Source organism: Cyprinodon variegatus, unplaced genomic scaffold (assembly GCF_000732505.1).
Source record: "Cyprinodon variegatus isolate N-32 unplaced genomic scaffold, C_variegatus-1.0 Scaffold112, whole genome shotgun sequence".
Taxonomy (NCBI): domain Eukaryota; kingdom Metazoa; phylum Chordata; class Actinopteri; order Cyprinodontiformes; family Cyprinodontidae; genus Cyprinodon; species Cyprinodon variegatus.
Genome location: NW_015150565.1, coordinates 134301 through 151957, shown reverse-complemented (window position 1 = coordinate 151957; position 17657 = coordinate 134301). Strand labels below are relative to the sequence as shown.

Below are 17657 nucleotides of genomic sequence, written 5' to 3'. Positions count from 1 at the left end.
CATTTATACTTCACATAATGTGCAAATTTGTTCATTATTTCAGCAAATCTTCCTTTAAAACCTGGGTTTTCATCTAATGAAAAAATATTGTATCACCCAACATGAAGATATTCCCAATCCTTGCCAATCTTTTAGTGTTTGTGGTTTCAGTTAATTGCTCTGCAACATTTACCTACTGATGTAAATTACAATTTTCAATATTTCTACTGTACAAGAATTTTGAATTTAATTTTTTTTCCTAATTTATATGGAGATGACACAAAATTCAGGATTGAGTAAAGAGTTGATGTATTCCAAACGGTGTTCCTCCTTGACAGTTTACAGACTTGCTAGCTTTTCATCAGGCGGGAATGAAATTGAATCCTCAAGGCCCTCGGTGCTTGTCTGAATAACACGTCTGAGAAAGACTTTGCCTTTGGAGATGGAGAAAAAAAGTTTGCAGTGGAGTAAGGCCAGACTGTGCATGCCCAGAATGCAAACTGGCAGACACAGGTAGGGTAAGACAAAGACTTCTAATGGCCAGAGCTGACACAGGAATGTGACAGTGAGACAAAGCCATGCACAGCTATCACTTTTTTATAAGGATGGTTTCTCCTTCTTGCAAAACAAAAAATAGAAATAGAAACCACTGAAGCAATGATTGAGCCAATTCATGAATAAAGAAGTAAAAAATAACGGAAGGGGAAATGAAAAATTTGATTTGTTTTCCATTGAAATTTCAACTTGACTCTGGCCTTTTATTCTTTCCTTTGATGCATATTATTCTTATTTTCTGATTGACTTTGTCATGCTTTACATCAGGAAATTGTTCAGGATAAGATTGTTTCTCTGAAGTTGGTACAGATCTGGGCATCAATGTTACTAAGTTCAGAAAAGACCTTTGAGTTGCCAGCATGACTAGAGAAGCACTATATACACTCAGCCCAGTTACTGTTCCATTTAGTTTGATTTTTATACCTTTCTTTCCCCTCTTCTTGCAGAGGACGGTGCCCTCGGGTCAAACCAGCCTGGTTCTGCAGCCTCTCCTTTCAGATACAGAGTACAAAGTCACCATCATCCCTGTTTATTCTGATGGAGATGGTCCAGTATCCTCCCAAATGGGACGGACACGTAAGTCGCCAATTATGATTTTGATCTTTTAAATCTGTGCATTTTCTCTCATCTTTACACCTTTCAGCTTTTTACAAGTTTTGTTCTGGGTCAGTCTGACCATCATCTTTGCAACAGTTATTGTCCACACTTACTGGTGATTCTTGTGAAAAGCCTATTAAACACCAAAATGTTCCTCCTTTACAGCTACAGACGGGGATAACTGCATATTGTAGTGAAACTCAAGAGGGATGTGTGTTTGTTATTCATGAGCTGACTGGTGATTTTGTCTTTATTTGCAAAACAATTAAAACAAAAAGTGGATTTGAGGATGATATGATAAATGCACAAATTAGATTTGTGTTTGATTAAAGCATAGAATAGAATCAAATCAAGCTAGAAAAATGACCTTCCATCTTATTCATTGTAGCCTGATATCCTCTAAAAGGGATCATTGGATAAATTCATATTCAAATGGTTTCTATTATTGATTTTAAATCTATGGATAAACTAGAATAAAGCTGAAATTTTGAATCTTAACTGTAAACTAAAATAAAAAACTACTGGATAATAACCCATTTAAGCATGATAAGCATACTGTAAATGTAAATAAATTTACATAAAACTCATGACACATGAAACAATTTTTTTACTGAATGTTAATATATTTGATCATTACCTTTTATCAGCCTAAATATATTTTTTTGATCATATTCTGCTGTTACTACGTAACTGAGAGCTGAAAGACATTAAAAAAATTATATAATTTGATAATTCAAGATTAGTTTATGATGTTAAGTTAATTGTTTTGGATCAAGCATGGAATCATTGGAGTTTCATGCATAGATCCATTTTTGATTCATCAAGCTCATGTGTAGCTTTTTTCTTTATCTAATAGATAACTGATGTGCTCTCATCAGTGCTGTTATTTACTTTTAAAAACCAACATTTCATCTATTGATGTCAATCAAAGCACAACAAAAAGAAATCTTCCATAAGGATTTTCCATTACTTTTAAGTTTTAGCTGTTAAAATTAAATGACATGCATGCCTTTACATTTAGACCCTTAAGCCCTACTGCTTTTGCTTTTTTAGATGGTGGTGATATTCAAAAATATAAAATGCTTCCAGAATAATTCTTTGATTATAATATTGGATTTGAGGTACTGTAAAGCAGAGGAGGGTTCAACAAGTTTTTTATGCTGTTTCATACAGTATCCAAGCTTTGCTGCTTGTGAGTTTGTGTCACATTGTGGTTCTTAGGATGGACCTTAAAGCAGGCAGCAGAGGAAGAAAGATGAGCTGAGAAGTTTTAATTAAAAAATAAACAGCTTACATCCAGAGAGTGGTTCAAAAGTAGGAATGGCAAATATGGACATTAAAGGCTTGACATGCCAGGCAGTATAAACCTGGGGGCTGTGTGTGAAACAGACCGTATATAAAGCAAAGGGGAACAGGTGGCTGGCGTCAATTAGATGAGTATTAAAGCAGGTGGATCCAATAAGCTGAAGACATGATAGCGAGGATGAACTGAGAACTATGGCATAACAGAAACTAAATGGGTAACAAATCAACCTCTAAGTAAAGAATACCAGCATAAATATTTTCAAGTAAAATGAACTCAAAAATCCACCAGAAAGTTAAAAAGAATAAAGAAGCAATAATATAATATATTGAAATAGTAAAAGGAAAGGTGAGCTTATACTGTATGGTATAACCTAAATAGCAAAAATAACAACATGAATCAAGTCATAAACTGCAATATTTAAACTTAAGACCTCAAAGCAATTAGGGAAAACTCTTTGGGCTGAACAAAACAATAAGACAAGTAACAAATACAAACTACCAAAAGAAATGCAAAAACTTCAAGAGCTCTATTGACTATTGAAAGAGAAAGAACAAAAAGTTTGAATATCATTAAGTCACTAGTTTAAAAAAAATACGGTTTAATTCATATGATTTCATAATTAAACAGATTTACTGCTGCTGCTGTTATCTTAACTAAACTTTCTAAAACACAATCCTACATTCAACCTGCCAGTAAATAAGGCATCTGTCCCTCCCTGCATTGCACTAGAAACACAAATTAACCATTGATGAGATAAGTCATCCATGTTGTTTTCAGACCCTTTACTTTAACTTTTCCTATGCATGTTATTAGTAAGAAATAGGTTTATTCTGCCTGCTTGGGTTTCTACAATAATTACCAAACTGTGACATTTCATACCATCTTTATAGCCTAAAAACATTCAAAGTTTAAACTTTTTACTGATGCCCTCCTGCTCAACCCCTCAGCTGTACTTTTTCCTAGCTGATTTTCAAGTCTGCCTTCAAACTGACCTCTCTTGAAAGACAGCGGCAACGTCTGTGTGACTATTTAAAACTTTGAAACTTGTAAAACTCTGCACCACTCTACTCATTCTTTGGATGTACTTTTTTATATAATATATGAATTTCCTTTAAAGGTTTTAGTTATGACCTTTGAAAAAGTCAGTGTTCACTTTTTAATTTGTTATGTTAAAGGAAAGCTCTTTGTTTTCACCTTCAAGCTCTCTCTGTTTCATTTTCCTGAAAAGAGATCACTCGGGACAAACTCTTGAAATAACACTTCATAACGCGTGTGTGTGTATATATATATATATATATATATATATATATATATATATATATATATATATATTAACTAACCATGAGACATGACAACAGATTTTCATAGAATTTGTGATCTTACTCAGATCAGAGAAGTTGCTTAGAGTTACAGAAGGCAGCTGCTCACCAACCGGGAAGTTGCCAAGATTAACAGTTGAAGAAGCACATCATCACATTTTACATCACACACGTTTGCAGATGATTAGACATCCATGCCTCCAGCCTTATCAAAATATTACACTTTGTTCTTAGCTGAAGGACAGCGCTCTCATTCCATTACCAAATCTTTGCCACATACTAAATGAAGATTATAACAGTATATAGCCGGACCGAGGAACTGGCCTAAATAGATTAACTACTGGGGAAAACCTCACTTCTGACACGCAACAGGCAACTAATATTAAGGTGTATTAAACTCACACATCATCAATGACAATTATCCTAACACTTATCTAAATCTAACCTTAAGTTTTAGATGAGTTGAGGCTTTTTTGTCCTCAGAATTGTTATCTATACAAATAGTGTTTACCTTTGAAAATTTATGAAAAAGATCAGCAAAAATACATGTATATCTGCCAACAGCATTTTTTTCCTATAATGTAATTAAATCAAATTATTTCTTTAAAGCCTAAATACATCAGAAAATTTCACAGTCACTTTAAAGTAAGAACAATAGGGAAAAAATGTCAAATTATGTCAAAATGTTCTTATCAGCTCATTACAGTCAGAACTATTCCATGGTCATTTCAAAAAAAGTAGCGCTCTATAACAAATAGTTCTACATTAATTATACTTCCTGAGGAGCCCAAGACAAAAAAGGGGAGATTTGATTTCTCTTCCTTGATGTGCATCACAGAGCAAACACTTGACTTTCAGTGAGACAGTAGCTCTAAATTCCAGTCATTTGTCTTTCGCCTCCATCCCATCGTGTCTCCCTTAGTGCCGCATTACACACATTAGCAGGCGTTAACGACGTTCCCCCGATTTTTAAATGACGGGTCTCGACACTCAGTGATGATGAATGGTTCCTGTTAGCAAGTGAAGGATGAGATGATGGCCTGAGGAAAAATGGCAGGGAATGTAGAAAAGGGGGTCCATTAGGTTTTTTCTTTAGCAAAGACAGATGATGGGACAAGGAGAGCCTGTATAATCTGAGGATTTGAATCAGGGAGGGGTGGAGTCAACACAGAGGTGGGTATGACAGGGAATACAGAGGGGGTGATTGGGTATTTAGAGGCACACAGATGATAGATAATATGATAGCTGAGGCAGACTAATCGGAGCTCCTGATCCACTGAGGAATGGGATGATTGTTGAAGGTATTCAGAGATAAGGAGAAGCATTCCAGATATGAAGGAAATGGGAAAATAATGTACATTTTGTATTATTGGTGAAGTTTCTACAAACCTGGCCAAATATTCTCAGCCTTTTTGTTGCATTTCCTTGTGACAGCTGATTTCTGTGAATGCTGCAGTTTTATGTTTAAGATACGATTTAAAAACAATCTATAATGTGGAAACATTTAACTTAAAGTGTATTTATCCTTTTTTTGAGTAGTTAAATCTGTCAATGGAATTAGTATTTCTATGCTAAATATAAGGTAATTAGATATTATACACTTGAAATTAGGGACTGCCGTTCTTTTTTCTTATTTTAAATGTAAATATTATTATTGTCTTGCTTATTTTCACTTATTTTTACTTATTTCACTCTCTGCTTTGAACTTATCCCCTTGTGGAGCAGTGGGCTGCCATTGTGCGCCCAGGGAGCAGTGTGGGGTTAAGGGTCTTTGCTCAGTGTCCGAAAGTGGCAGACTGTGGGAGTGAGGCTCGAAGTCGGAACGTCATGATTCCAAGCTTTATGCCCTAACCACTAGGCCGCCATTCCCCCCACACTTAAATTGAAGAAATTGAAGAAAGTTAACTTTTTGCAGTGTATAAATCATCTTGTGTCTAGCTTGAGCTGCTCGGTTTTAAAGTTATAAAGCCAAAACCATTTAGAAAACAAGCTTTTTTAACAATATCAAGTCAGAATTGTGTATTAATTTAGTTTTTACTCAATATTAGTAGAGTAATTGACCCAAATGCTTTTAAATCTTAGCCAAAATAAATCTCTAAAGCTAAATTATCACTGGAACCTCTTTAACACGTCCGTTGAATCGTGAGAGAGCTTCTGTGCCAGGAGAGTTTTTATCAGACCTCCAGTTTCCCTTTTATCAGGCAGCACATGCGGGAGGGATGGCACAGAGCACAGAAAATGATAGGAATTTCCTCAGGTCCAGGAAGGGCAGCCAAGGATAGAAAACACAACAGAATAGCAGGTTAAAACTTGAGGATGTAAACATGCGAGTTTGTAGCCGATACCGATGGGATTGTACAGCACAGAAACGCATGATTGGATTTTAATGCCGAACGACTGCAGAGGCTGAGGAGGAAAGACGGGGCAGAAGAGACGGTGTAATTGAGAGATTTCAGTTTGTGAGAAGCCAGCTCAGAGTGCAATGATGGAACATGGACGGAGTGTCTGGAAGATTTTCAGCTTTATCAATGTGCAACTGAGCAGCTGGCAGGTTCACTCAGGGATATAAACCTGTGGGATCTCACGTTTTATGGTTAAAGAGGGAATCGGCCTCCAATGAGCAGAGCTCATAAATGTACATCAAGGCAATGATTTCCTCATCAGCTACACATTAGACAATGAGACAAAGTTCTTTAAATTGCAAAAATACTAAAAATAAGACTTCTGTATGATAAAGTCCCACCTGCACCTTTTTATTTTAAAATAACTTTGGTTTCATATATTTTATAACTGATTGTTTTTTAAATACATGAGATATACACTATAGAATAAATCCCTTTTCTCTTGTTGTGCGAAGAGGACATTTTATTGATAAAACTTACATTTTTATTTGCTTTATTATCTTTAAGCTTCTTTCTCTTCAGTTTCCAAGTTTATTTCCTCTTTATCTAGTCCAAAATAAAATGAAATAAAAAAGTATTAATACTTTAATATCAGGGATTCAATTTATTTTAATTGCTTTATAAAAGTACTATTTTGTCTCTTTAAACTTTAAGGTTTATCCAGATTGTTCTATTAAATATTTTTTCAAACTCCAGCTCATTAGAAAACAACCCTGACGTTTCCTTAATTGTCTTATTTTCTACAACAGTTTTCAGATTTCTGTAGGAATATGATAATTTTTCTATTTTTCCCCCCCCTATTTTTTAGTTCCTCTTTCTGCTCCTAAGAACCTGCGAGTCTCAGAAGAATGGTACAACCGCTTCAGGATCAGCTGGGACGTTCCTCCTTCCCCCACTATGGGGTACAGAGTCGTCTACCAGCCTCTTTCTGGTAATTTAGACACAGAAACACAAGCTAAGCCTTTTACTGATTTACCTTTAAATTGTGCTTTAATAATAACCTTCACTCTTATTAAAAACTTTCATCAGCTTTGGGATTTTGCAATGATTTGATGATGAAGCATGAATATCTGCACAAGAAATCATAAATTGTAGATGAATGTCTTCAGGACCTAACAGTTGAAACATGTAATCTAACTTTCTCTGTTATCAGCGTTCTCTAACAATGGATTTTCTGAATTGAGAAATGATGGAGCTCAGCAGATTTCTGAAGCCTTAAGCTAATGCCCTACAGCATCTTCCCCTCCAGCTAATGCCTCAAGGCTACATTAGACACTATCAAATGTAAAATAAGCCCAAATCAGCAGAGACTCATTTGAACTGAGTATGGTTTCCAAATGAAGAAGTACATCTAGAATATAGAGCACTTCATCTCCTTTAGACTGAAAACTCCAAGCCAATGCTTTGTGTTTTAACCCAAAAAGCATCCAAAATGATTACAATTATAATAGCAATGATAAACTGATCAGCATGTTTTCAAATTTTTATTCATTCAGAAACATAAAATAACTTTTATTCTCTGCTGCTGGAGCAAGGAGCTTATGCTCCTCTCTGAAAATGCTCATTAAAACCCATTTGCCTACCTGACCTTATTTTTAAATGACTGCCCTTTTACAGGCACTGGACAAGCTCTGGAGACCTTTGTGGGAGAGGATGTAAACACCATGCTTATTCTCAACCTATTGAGTGGGACAGAGTACAGTGTCAAGGTCATAGCGTCCTACACCACAGGATCCAGCGAGGCTCTCACAGGAAAGGCCCGGACCTGTAAGTTTGGCTTCCTTTTCCAATATTTATTTCAGTTTCTATCTTTTTTTTCCTTCTGCATAATTACCAAACTAACTAGAGGAAATTATTTTGATTTTACCTGGTTATTGCTTCTTGTTTATTTTGAATGAAAGAATTATCTAAAAGAAAAAAAAAAAAGAGCTTTGTGTCTCTACTCCAGAACAAATCATCAAACCTTTCCAGTGGCTCTCCAAAGTCCACACAACAGCCTTTGCATAACACTTTTTTTGTTTTATCGTTTTTTATGAAAAATAAGGCTTTGATAAATCATTTTCTTCTTTTTTTAAAACATACAAATGTTTTTTTTTTTTATTCGACAAAAAACAAAACAAGCACGTAAAATTAGGTCAAATATTTCACCAATGGCTTGCTTTCATTAATTTCTTTAAAGTACATGCACACCTCTACATGAAGTGCATACCATAAATTAACAAGTGAATCATCGGCCCTTAAAGTGGGAAACGTGACACCTAAAGCAAGACAAAATAAATTAAATGAAGCCCTTATTTATAAATTTAAAGCCTGATGATAATGAATGTCCAATCCAGTGAAATTGACATAAAAGCAAACATAAAAAGACTCTGAGTGGAAGGAAAATGGTTTTGTTATACATAATCAAATAATGTAATAATCAAAACAGCACTCTATCAATAGCTGTGTTTTTTAACTATTTATTAGTTAACTATTTATTAAGGGGTTGGTCTGATTTGAATTTAATTACTATCAATATTAACAGTATCTACATGATTAGTTGTGATTAAAAAGGCTCTACTGTAGGAAAAAGAATTTGGTTTGGCTGCAAAAAGTGCACAATACTACTTATAAGTAATCATTAGTTGTTCTAACATGTATCTAAATTTCTCGGGAAGCATTTATTCAGCATAGGATGTAGCAAAGATAATGTATAACTTTATAGTCGTCATTTAACAGCTGAGGAAACGTGCCATGGCTTTTTCCTTGATGTCTTTTTATAAGTAGCACCTGCACATCATCCCCTCAGCTGCTCCTAATGCCATGTCTTCATGCTGCAAACGTTCTGCACACATGCAGCACTTTGCTTGAACTACTTCACACCTGAATCTTAAATTATGGACAGCTACCATAAACAACTGACTTATTCAACGCAACTGTTGTAATTATGATAAAGAGCTCAAGAAAACGACAATTTCAAAAAGAAAATGTAAATCAGTTACTTAATAATGATGGATTATTTAAAGAAAAATCTTTTAATAGTTGAATTCATATCCATTCTTTTTATCCAATTGTTCCTTTTTTTCATTACATCTGAACTGAATAGTCACCTTTAATTAATCACCAGTGCAGCTAATCATCTACATACTGTATAATAGCAGTCATTAAATAAACCAAATATATGTGGAATTAAAGTTTTCTGATTGGTGAAGTAGAGCCTTAAAAAAGCTCCTTGAAAGTCTGTCTGGAATTATTTAATCACTTCCTCTCAGTAAGATTAAGTTAAAACCTTTTGGTCCACATTCGTCATAATTAACCTCTTCCCAGCAGCCTGCGCCGTTTGTATACAGCTTCGTTTGAACCTCAGATGTCACCAGTTTGAGCTTTTCTGAAAATCAAAGCCAACAGAAAGAATGTCCTTTTATGGTGTCCTTGGGCCAGACAGCTAAATCCGACCCCATCATCCATTTTCATTGCACTGCTTGTAGGGTGAGTGTCAGCTAAAGGCAGAAACATGTACCTTTTTAAATATAGCACGCATGCAGTGGTGGAATTTTTCACCAACTGCATAACAATGAGTAGGCATGTGGTGGTTGAATAAAGGACAAATCTTTCAAGACAAAGGGTAGAGCAAAGGAGAATAAACTGAATAAGATGGAGAGATGGCTTTGTATGAAAGGAAGGAAGGATGATTAGGGTATAGATATCCCAGAAGGGGAACACAGCTTCTCTGATATTGCTCAGCAGCATGTTAATGAAACCAGTGGGCCTGAAGAGATGAGCGAGCTGATGCGTCAATGTCACACAATCACAAGTCTTGGAGTTTTTGAGAAGAAAGTGAGTCAGTTTTGCTCCAGGATTTCTTCATAGGCTTTACTGTACATGTTGAGGTATATTCGAAAAAATTTTTTTTTAGAAAAATTACATTTTGATGCAAATAATCTGATGCAAATAATCACCTGATTCAAAAAGAAGATGCTGTTTTTTTATCATTTGAGATTCAAAAAGGCAGAAAAGGCTCTATATGCACAGTTTCATCTGAATAGTGCCTTTGAAACACAGCAAACAGGTTGAGATACAGGTATGGAGTAGTCTAAGGCCGGGCAAACCCTGTGAGATATTTCCAATCATTGTACTCTGCTACAGCTCAAATTGTACAATGAAATCACAGAGTTTAAAAGTTCACAGCTCATGATGTTTGTTCTTATACTTTATGGCCCGATGCTCTGATGCGATCTAACTGCTCACACAGTATGTCCAAAAACAACATGTCTGACTCGACGCAGAGAGATACGTTTGGTTGAAGTAGTCAACCTGGAAGAAGAGGAACTCCCTTATTTGAACATGCACAGTGTGTGGGGTTCTGGTAAATCGGCTCATAGCTCCTTGTAACTCTGCTTTGACAGCAGGATTTGCTCATGAACACCCTATGAGGGCCGACCTAATTTCTAAAATGTTTGATTTCTCCCAACTTTATGATTCCTGATCGGGAGGTGGTTATGAATGGCTATTTTCCTCATGTCCGCCCTGTATACCACAGGATGCACGATGAGGCTGAAACTCTGCCCGATCCAAAAAATTCTCGCTTGACTGGGGAATCGGCCTTGAAACGGTGTATGCCCGTCTTAAAAGATGGTTGGAATATCAAACAATTTCCCAAAGCTCAGCTCAAATCCATCTTCTGAATATTGGAAGATTATTGTACAGCAAACCTACAAAGATACATCTAAACTAACAAGCCAGGTAAAGAGATAACTAACCACAGAAGCAGCAAAGACACCCATGGAATCTCTGACATAGCTGCTTATATATGCTGCTTAGGTGGACAAATCTAGCACCGTTTTTGTATGTGGTTAGACATTTAAAGAATGCATTGAATTCTATGATAAACGGTAAAAAAAAGTAGCATGAATTATATTTAAAGGTATTCTACTTAATGCAGAGAAGCAACATGCAATTGTTAGGAAGTCAAATACTTCAAAAAAGGTTTTTCTTTTGGCTAAATCAATGGAAGCTTCGGGCTTGATTTCCAACTTATTTTAAACCTAAATTCTTATGTGTTTCTACTCCTAACCAGTGATGCTTTTTAAGGCCAAATCTCAAAGCACATTCCAGCCATTTGCTTAAATAGACCTTGTAGTTTTGTTTTTGGATTCTATGTGAAACCTGCTCTCTTTTTTTCTGCAAACTTAGTGTAGCCTTACATCCCCATATGTCTGCAAATAACTCCTTGGAAGTGCAGTCTGGTGTGTTTATAACCAACCAGCTATACACTTTAAGTCCATCATCTGGAGTCATGATTGCATGTGGTTTCTGTGAAGTGAGCTTGGTGCGGCTTTATGTGGCATTTTATAGCTACACAGAGAGAAAAAAGCTCACGGATCTCCACTGAATATTCCTAAGAGGTCCAGAAAAGTTTTATGTTGTCGATGTATTTCTGTTTACTCTTTATGTGACACAAGAACATGTCTACAAACAGGAGCTAAGCAACATGCCGCAGCTAAGACATCTGTATGAGCAACGTTTTCTGTTTGAGTTGTATATTTTTTCTAATATTTCTCCATCTTTCTGACAGTGTACCTGGGAGTGAACAATCTGAGCACATATCAAGTGAGGATGAGTAGTGTTTGTGCTCAGTGGGGGCCTCATCGACATGCCACTTCCTACAGACTAGTTATTCAGTCTCTGACTGGTGAGTAGGGCTACTCTTCGTTCATACCTTTGACTCTATAACTAATGTGTTGTGTCAAACTGAAATGGTAACACAAACAGACAAAATCTATTTTAGGCAGGAGTTAATAATATTTTTCTTTCTCAATGAAAATTAGTTTTGTTTTGTTTTTTTTTTGTTTTTTTTACAGTGTCCTGTCTGGCAATGTGGCAATAAGAATAATTGTCTTGATGCCAAAAAGAGCCCAACAGATTTTACTTTCACAAGTGTAGCAGTATGGCAATTGCATATAAATTGCTTTATTATAATTATGCAGGGAGTTTTACAGTTTATATGGACACTGCAATGTAAATAGAGCAGAAAAACAGAAGAAGAAAAAGGAAAAAAAGAAAAAAAAGAGAAAAGATGAACGAAAGAAGAGATAGAAAGGAGATAACGAAAATCAGTTTTCATGCATTTTTTGTCCCCTGCTTAAAATGCACTGCAAAAATGATCTAGAAATAAGTAAAACAATTCTTAAAATAAATGTATTTACCCTTCATTTGAGTAGGTAAACAAGAGGATATGCCAATGGAAGTACGGTATTGTTCCTTTATCTAATAATTAGATGATATGCACTTGAAATAAGATGATGCAATAGCTTTTTTCTTAGTTTAAATGTAAATTGTCTTGTTCCATTGTCAAAGTTTCTAGGTTACCTCCTTAAGTCAAGAAAAAATGCACTTCTTTTAAGAAAAAATTACTTATTTAGATTTCATTTTTCAGATTTCAGTGTGCAGAGTTCAGTGTATCCTACTAATATATCACCTTTCATCTCTATGGATTATAAAGCAGGTCTCAGAAAAAAGTCTCGCCAGTCTATAAAACGTGACTGCATTACCTAAGCTACATCATACTGTATGCCAAGCTGTAATTCTTCATATTTTCATACTAAATTCCCACTCTGAATATGTGAGTCAGTAGTGAAGGGGCTGTTTCATACTGCCATGCTTTCATGAGGAGGAGTTTGAATTCCTCATTAGCCAAAGATGACAGAGGTTTTGTTGTATCCCTCTTGAGATGTGCTGACAGTCTTAAAGGTTTAGCTGTAAAATCAAACACTGAGCCTTTCTGTTGGGGGCAAAAAAAGGTTATGGATTACAGCTCTGGTGACATTTACATTTTCTTTGTGGAGTAAATGAAGCCATGAGGACAAAAAGAGGAATTATGGGTACCAAATGAGGAGGTGTTCTGGTTCTGTGAAAGGCAGTGATTCATTCTTGTTGAGTCTGCTATAAAGATGAAGAAATGGAGTTGAAATGGACCTATGATGTTTTTCTCTAAACATTTAGTAGCACCTGGAATTGTTTTTTTTATTGTGGAAAAGTAGTTTCCGTGAAACAATAGAAACCAAACAACTCCTTCTGTTTAATGCTCCCTGTGGTACGAAGTGGGCATTCAGAAAAGCATTGAAACCTGCTTGAGTGAGACCCTACAGATATAAATGACTGTCAGAACCAAGTTCCAGCAAACTGTGGAAATGTTTCCTACACTGGCCTTCTTTGTATAATCAAATGTTGTTTTGCAGATAAAGGTGTTTTAATGTTTTACATAATTTACTAAAGGTGATAAAAAGGTTTTCTGTCAGGCTTTAAAAAAGTTTCAAACATGGAAAAGTTTACTTTCTTTAACTAAATAATTTTTTTTTTTTCTTGTGCAAAAGTTGTAGTCATCTGGGTCATTGGACCATAAAACGGGCCTAAAATCTGATAAAACCAGGATTTCGTTTAGATGTTCTGAAAATGTTTTGACACCTACCCTGGAGTTTATGATAATTGATTTGACACCAATGTAAGATTGCTCCATTTTTTTTATGATTTTTCTTTGTAGCATTATTGGAATGAATTTACCAATATTCTCTAGGATATGAAGTAGTAGTATCCAGTCAGGTCTTCATTTTGACTTGTAAGTTTTATTGTTGATTTCAAATCAGAAAGTTTTCACAACCAAAGGACCAAATAGTCCCTGATAGATGTAATGTCAATTATTTAATTATGAAAAGCCTGTAACAAAAATATAAGTGCAGTTTTCAGTAGGATTTTGTTGGGTCTACAGCCAACGTGTACTTGTAATACCCTGCAAAGCATTCAAAAGAACTGGTACCTGAGTCCAAAGGACAGTTGTAAATAGCTTCTGTAATGCCATTGCATGTAATTGGAATGTAAGAGTTTAATGCTTGGGAGTCTAAGACCTTCAAGATCTTTATTTACTCACTAGTTTTAAAATCCAACCTGTATGACATCTGGATGACCCACATAGTGCTCTCGCAGTCCTGGTAGATTTCCCATTAACCCTATAATGCCAAATATATCGTATTTAATACATACGGTTTCTGAAATGTTTTGCATCTGACACCTTTTGCATAATTTAATGGTAACCAGATATACCTGATAACAGCCAGTAGAAGACNTCTGACACCTTTTGCATAATTTAATGGTAACCAGATATACCTGATAACAGCCAGTAGAAGACTACACAAAAAATAATCTTGACCTATCGCATAGTAATAAATTATTAATATCAAAAATGTATTTCTGTTTTTTCTTTTTACATATTTTGTTAAAAGGGCAAATTAGGAATTCAAACCAAAAAAAAGTAATTTTCTATTTAGTTTTAGTTTTTTTCTTGGATCGGGCTTTAAAGGGTTAAACAAAGCTTGAATATTTTGGAAAGCCCCCATTGGCCATTATTATGCATGATGAAGGATCTGTGGGCATTTTTTTTCTTTTACAGGGATTCCAAAGGAATCAAAAATGTTTTAATGAGAGGATGTGGCCCTTTGGAGAATATTTAGCAATGTTATAGGAGAAAGTTTTCCTGTTAAGGTTCTAAAAAGTAGTGGTTCAATCAAGTGCAGCTGGAGGTTAGCTTAAAACATGTCTTATTATCGCATTTTGACCCCTACTGAATTAATACACCTAGAAATTCTTTAATTTTTTTCTATTTCAGTGTTATTTTATGTTAGTGCAATTAAAGCTCTGTTTATTTTAGGACAGGACTGTCAAACTGCAATCCCTGAGGGCTGGTGTCCTGCAACTTTTGGATGCATCCACCTCCAACACACCTGAAACAAATGGCTGAATTTCCTCCTTAGTATCAAAGTGATTTCTTAAGAGACTTAATTATTTATCTTAGGCAGAGGTGCGTCCATTAGTTGCCTGCCTGCCCTTGAAGACTGGAGTTTGGAACTTATTAGAGTTTTCGCACATTTTTTCATAATTTGCTAGAAATCATGCAGTGTTCAAAGTGTTACAATCTGACCCAAATCAAACAAGGTTTAAATTTTATATGTACTATCTTAGCATTTAATGGCAAAAAGGAAGACAGTTGGAAAAGAAAGCATGGAGACATTTCTTCTCTAGGAGTGTTAATACGATCTAGCGTTAATGTAAGAAGTTATATGAACAAATGCTGGGGCATTTCCTGAAAACCTTATTATTAGATCTTCTAGACCTAAGATGATGACATCTGTGGACATTAAAGAACTTTGTCATAAAGTTATTTGGCCCTTGAGGACTGGGACAAAATGATCCAACACATGTGGAGTTCCAGATAATATTCTCAGATTTTATTAAATGGGAAAGGACAGTACTGTATGTTCTAACTCATATTTCTAACTGTCCCTCTTTTCTCTGATTTAAACCATTTTGTAGGAGGCTGCAATAATTGTAAAAAGTTCAAATTCAGGTTAAGCAGTAATGTTTTCATTTTGTCTGTGGTAAAGTTGACCAGAGTCTTATCCCTATGGTGAGGCTGTGGGGGTGATCAGAGTTTGCACATGTTGCAGATCTGGAGAAGGCTTCAGACTAAGTCCCATTAGTTTTTTCATACAATGTGAGACAGTCTACCCACTCCTTGTATATCCAAGCATGAGCTGTGTCTGCTTTCTGTGGCACAAAGTCATGTTGGCTTCTGGTCTGACTGGATTTTGCCATCGCTTCATCACCAATCGCGTTATCCAAGACCTCAAGGTCAAGCTGTGTGGAGAAATGCCTCAAATTTACAAAGCGAAGGGTTACATCTTAGCTTTTTGGAGAACATATGCATCTGTCAGCCTTCATAGTTGTCAACTGAAAAAAGGTGGATTGCTTCCTGCAGGTTCAGGGTCAGTTTTCACCTCAAGCAGAAGAGACAATAAATAATTTCATGTCTTGAGAAAGGATAGATGAATAATATGGGCTGTGCTCTCATGTCAAAGGAGGTGAACCCACAGAGATAATCTGTAAATTTACAGTCCCTGTATGTCAGATTTTCCATTATGGTTGTGAGATTAGCTGGACCTCTACCATAAAAATGGTTACATGCGACAGTTTGAGTATCTGATCAGAGTGCCTCCAGCTTCTGGAGGTTTCCACTGTCCAGTCCACTTAGAAAACCTGGAAAAACTCCCAGAATCCTTTGCAAAGACTGTATCCAAGTTGGCCTGGGAATGCCCTCTATTCACCTAAGAGTACTTTTAAAAAGCAAAATTGGGGAAGAAATTAAGAAAAAAAAAATTTAAAGAATTGGTAAAAAAAAAAGAAAAAAAAAAAACCAAAAGAAAAAACAAAGCAAAACTTAAAAAAATTTTTATTCTTTTACACTTTTTGGTCTACCCTATAGTTTTCTCAAAAGTACAAAATAAAAGGTGTTTTTTGTGATATTCAATTGTATTTAATTGCTAAACCATAAGAATAGGGAAAATAAGTAAGACGGTTCCCATTTAAAATGTTTGTATTGATTCTATTAATATGAAGTCACCCTTAGAACTGGACAGACAGACACTTTTGCTTACACAGCTTGGTTTTTCTAGATGTTTCAACTTTAGAAATATCATCATGTGGCTCAGGGTGTGTTTTAAGAAAGGTAAGCTTTTCCATAATGTCTCAAAATTACATCCAGAGTTTTCATGAACGTGTTTTATTGGAGTTTAGAGTTAGCTTTTATTTCAGTTTTCCAAAACAAATACACTCAAATATATAACCAATTCTAGAATTATTGTAGCAATTTTCTCGGCACTGACTCTCTGCAGCATGAAACAATAATAATTGTCTATTTTTCCCCATTTGAAAGGGACAAACCAGCCCAACTCACGAAAATAACATCAAACAACAGATTTGGTTTCCCTGATTCAATTTCTTAGGTACACCTCTCAGTCACCGCCTCAAAGATGAGATTGACTTTTAATACAGCCGTCATCCACCAAATAGGAAAGTAATGGCTGTTATTCATCACCTTTAGGCCTTCAGCAATACCACTGCCATCATTAACGTCACATAAAAGCCACATATTTCCCCACTTTTCCTCAGGGAGCTCCGATGTATTGGTTCTTTCAGCACACAAAATGGAGGTAAATGAGGATTTATGTCAGCACAGCTGGTATATAATTACCCTGGAGATGTTCCGACTGCAGGAGAAACTGGAATGATGTGCCTTTTATCCCATTTTTGATATGGAAGGTTATAAAGTGAGACAGAGGAAAGTAAATTTGGGAAAATTGAATCAAAAACTAACGTGGGTTGTAAAGTGCTGAAGAGTGTTTATGATATAAATGAGGATTGATATCATTTGATTTGATTTTCTTAAATCTATTAACCGTTTTTATATGTTGGTATGGTCAGACAAGATTGATCTTCTAACCATCATCAAGGTTTTATCCATCCCAGGTCTAATTTAATTAGAGGTCAGTTGCATGAACAAAACAAATTATTAATATTATTTATTTCAAACATGTTGGAAATGTCATGAAACCATTAAAAAACAATGTTTTGTTTTGTATGCACTCTGCATATACAAAACGACAATAAAATTGTTAAAAAAGGAAAAAGAAA

General features: G+C 35.4%; 1 protein-coding gene across 1 annotated transcript in view; it reads left to right on the top strand.

Moving 5' to 3' along the window:
* LOC107084928 (collagen alpha-1(XIV) chain-like) overlaps window positions 1–17657 on the top strand; it is a 145600-nt gene that overhangs the window by 95552 nt on the left and 32391 nt on the right. Inside the window, exons 20-23 of the mRNA XM_015375010.1 lie at window positions 981–1110; window positions 6967–7089; window positions 7776–7925; window positions 11713–11829. Coding sequence (XP_015230496.1) covers window positions 981–1110; window positions 6967–7089; window positions 7776–7925; window positions 11713–11829 — 520 coding nt within the window. The remainder of the gene's footprint in view (window positions 1–980; window positions 1111–6966; window positions 7090–7775; window positions 7926–11712; window positions 11830–17657) is intronic.